This window comes from Perognathus longimembris, chromosome 18, assembly GCF_023159225.1.
Source record: "Perognathus longimembris pacificus isolate PPM17 chromosome 18, ASM2315922v1, whole genome shotgun sequence".
Classification (NCBI taxonomy): Eukaryota; Metazoa; Chordata; class Mammalia; order Rodentia; family Heteromyidae; genus Perognathus; species Perognathus longimembris.
In genome coordinates this window covers 34,686,916-34,688,855 of record NC_063178.1, presented here as the reverse complement: position 1 = coordinate 34,688,855, position 1,940 = coordinate 34,686,916, and the positions used below count along the sequence as shown (strand labels likewise).

Genomic DNA, 1,940 nt, shown 5'->3' with positions numbered 1-1,940 from the left:
TCTGCATGTGGGGATTTTTTTTTTTTTTGCTATAGGACTTAATGATGAAAAGGGTGACATTGATCAAGCTGCATTGTATTTATCAACTGCTTTGTTGAATAGCAATCTTCGTGCAACTTCTTAAATATGACAAAAATATTTTGGGAAATATGTAGATGGAATAATATTAAAGATTAAGTGAGAAGTAAATGAATTAGAGACTAAAAGAACTATTCAAAGAAACAACCAAAAAAGTTTTCTTTGAAATGAAAAAAGATGAGTCCTTAGGAAATCAAACAAAAAAGAGAAAAGAAATTATTCAAATGAATAAAATCAGTGATAATATATTGGATAATTCTGAATTATAAGAAAAAACTTTGAAAGTCATTACACTAACAAACTCAAAAATCTGGTAGAAATGGAATCATTCCTATGTAATATTAATGAAACAAAACTGAGTCAAGTAAGTGGATATAAAGAATTAAAGCAAATAAATTCTATAAAAACTAAAACCAGGTGTCTGAGGAGAAGCTGGGCCCAGCCGGACCCCCTTTGTCCTCCACGGGTAGACGCTGCTCTGCCGCCATGGGTAAAGGCGACCCGAGCAAGCCGCGGGGCAAGATGTCCTCATATGCCTTCTTCGTGCAGACCTGCCGGGAAGAGCACAAGAAGAAGCACCCAGACTCTTTGGTGAACTTCGCCGAGTTCTCTAAGAAGTGTTCGGAGAGATGGAAGACCATGTCTGCCAAGGAAAATTCCAAGTTTGAAGACATGGCAAAAAGTGATAAAGCTCGCTACGACCAGGAGATGAAAAATTATGTTCCTCCCAAAGGTGATAAGAAGGGCAAGAAAAAAGATCCCAATGCTCTGAAAAGTCCACCATCTGCCTTCTTCCTGTTTTGCTCTAAACATCGCCCAAAGATCAAGAGTGAGCACCCGGGCCTCTTCATTGGGGATACTGCAAAGAAATTGGGTGAGATGTGGTCTGAACAGTCGGCCGAAGATAAGCAGCCCTATGAGCAGAACGCAGCTAAGCTGAAGGAGAAATATGAGAAGGATATTGCTGCATATCGTGCCAAGGACAAAAGTGAAGCAGGAAAGAAGGGCCCTGATAGGCCAGCTGGCTCAAAGAAGAAGAATGAGCCAGAAGATGAGGAAGAGGAGGAGGAAGAAAATGAAGATAAGGAGGAAGAGGATGAAGATGAAGAATAAATGGCAACTGTGTGTGGAACGTGTGTGTGCACTCGGGCAATTGTTTTGTTAAGAATGTGAATTCAAGTGCAGCTCAACATTAGCTTCAGTATAAAAACTGTACAGTTTTTTGTATAGCTGATGATTCTTTGGAGAAAATACTTTTTTATGCAGATTGTAGCTTTTTGAGGGGCTACTACATACCAGTTAGATTTTAAAGCTTTTGATGTTGAATGTTCCTAAATATTTAATGGTTTCTTTAATTTCTTGTAGCACAGTAAACTTCATAGGAATGAGTGATAAATTTTGTTTTTTTTAGGATGTTGAATTTTGTTTTTTAAAAAAAATTGTAATAAAATTATGTATATTAAAAAAAAAAACTAAAACCAATACTTCTGAAAGTCATCCATGGAACAAAAAGTGAAGTATTACTATAAAATTCATTTTACTGAACTGGCATTATATTCAGCCCAATAACAGAGACACAATAAAACACGATAACAAAAACCTAGAGAATTGTTACTTTCATGAGCATAGATGGAGAACTCCTTAAAATACTTGCCACCTGAATTCAACAACAACAAAAAATATGATATCTCAATCAAGTTCATTTAATCACGGGGATTCAACATGTGTCAGTCATGAGTGCAATACAGCACCATTAACACACCCAAAGACAAGAGTCACATGCTCATCTCAGCAGGTGCAGAAAAAAAGCCTTAGATAGTCCAACATCCTTTTGTGATAAACAATCTAGAGAATTTAAGGAG

At 36.8% G+C, this 1,940-nt stretch overlaps 1 protein-coding gene across 1 annotated transcript; it reads left to right on the top strand.

Moving 5' to 3' along the window:
* The first annotated feature begins 520 nt into the window (after positions 1 to 520).
* LOC125367307 (high mobility group protein B2-like) lies at positions 521 to 1,206 on the top strand. Its single transcript, XM_048367976.1, has one exon. It carries the CDS (start codon positions 565 to 567, stop codon positions 1,189 to 1,191), a length of 627 nt encoding a protein of 208 aa, XP_048223933.1. The 5' UTR covers positions 521 to 564; the 3' UTR covers positions 1,192 to 1,206.
* Positions 1,207 to 1,940: the final 734 nt, after the last annotated feature.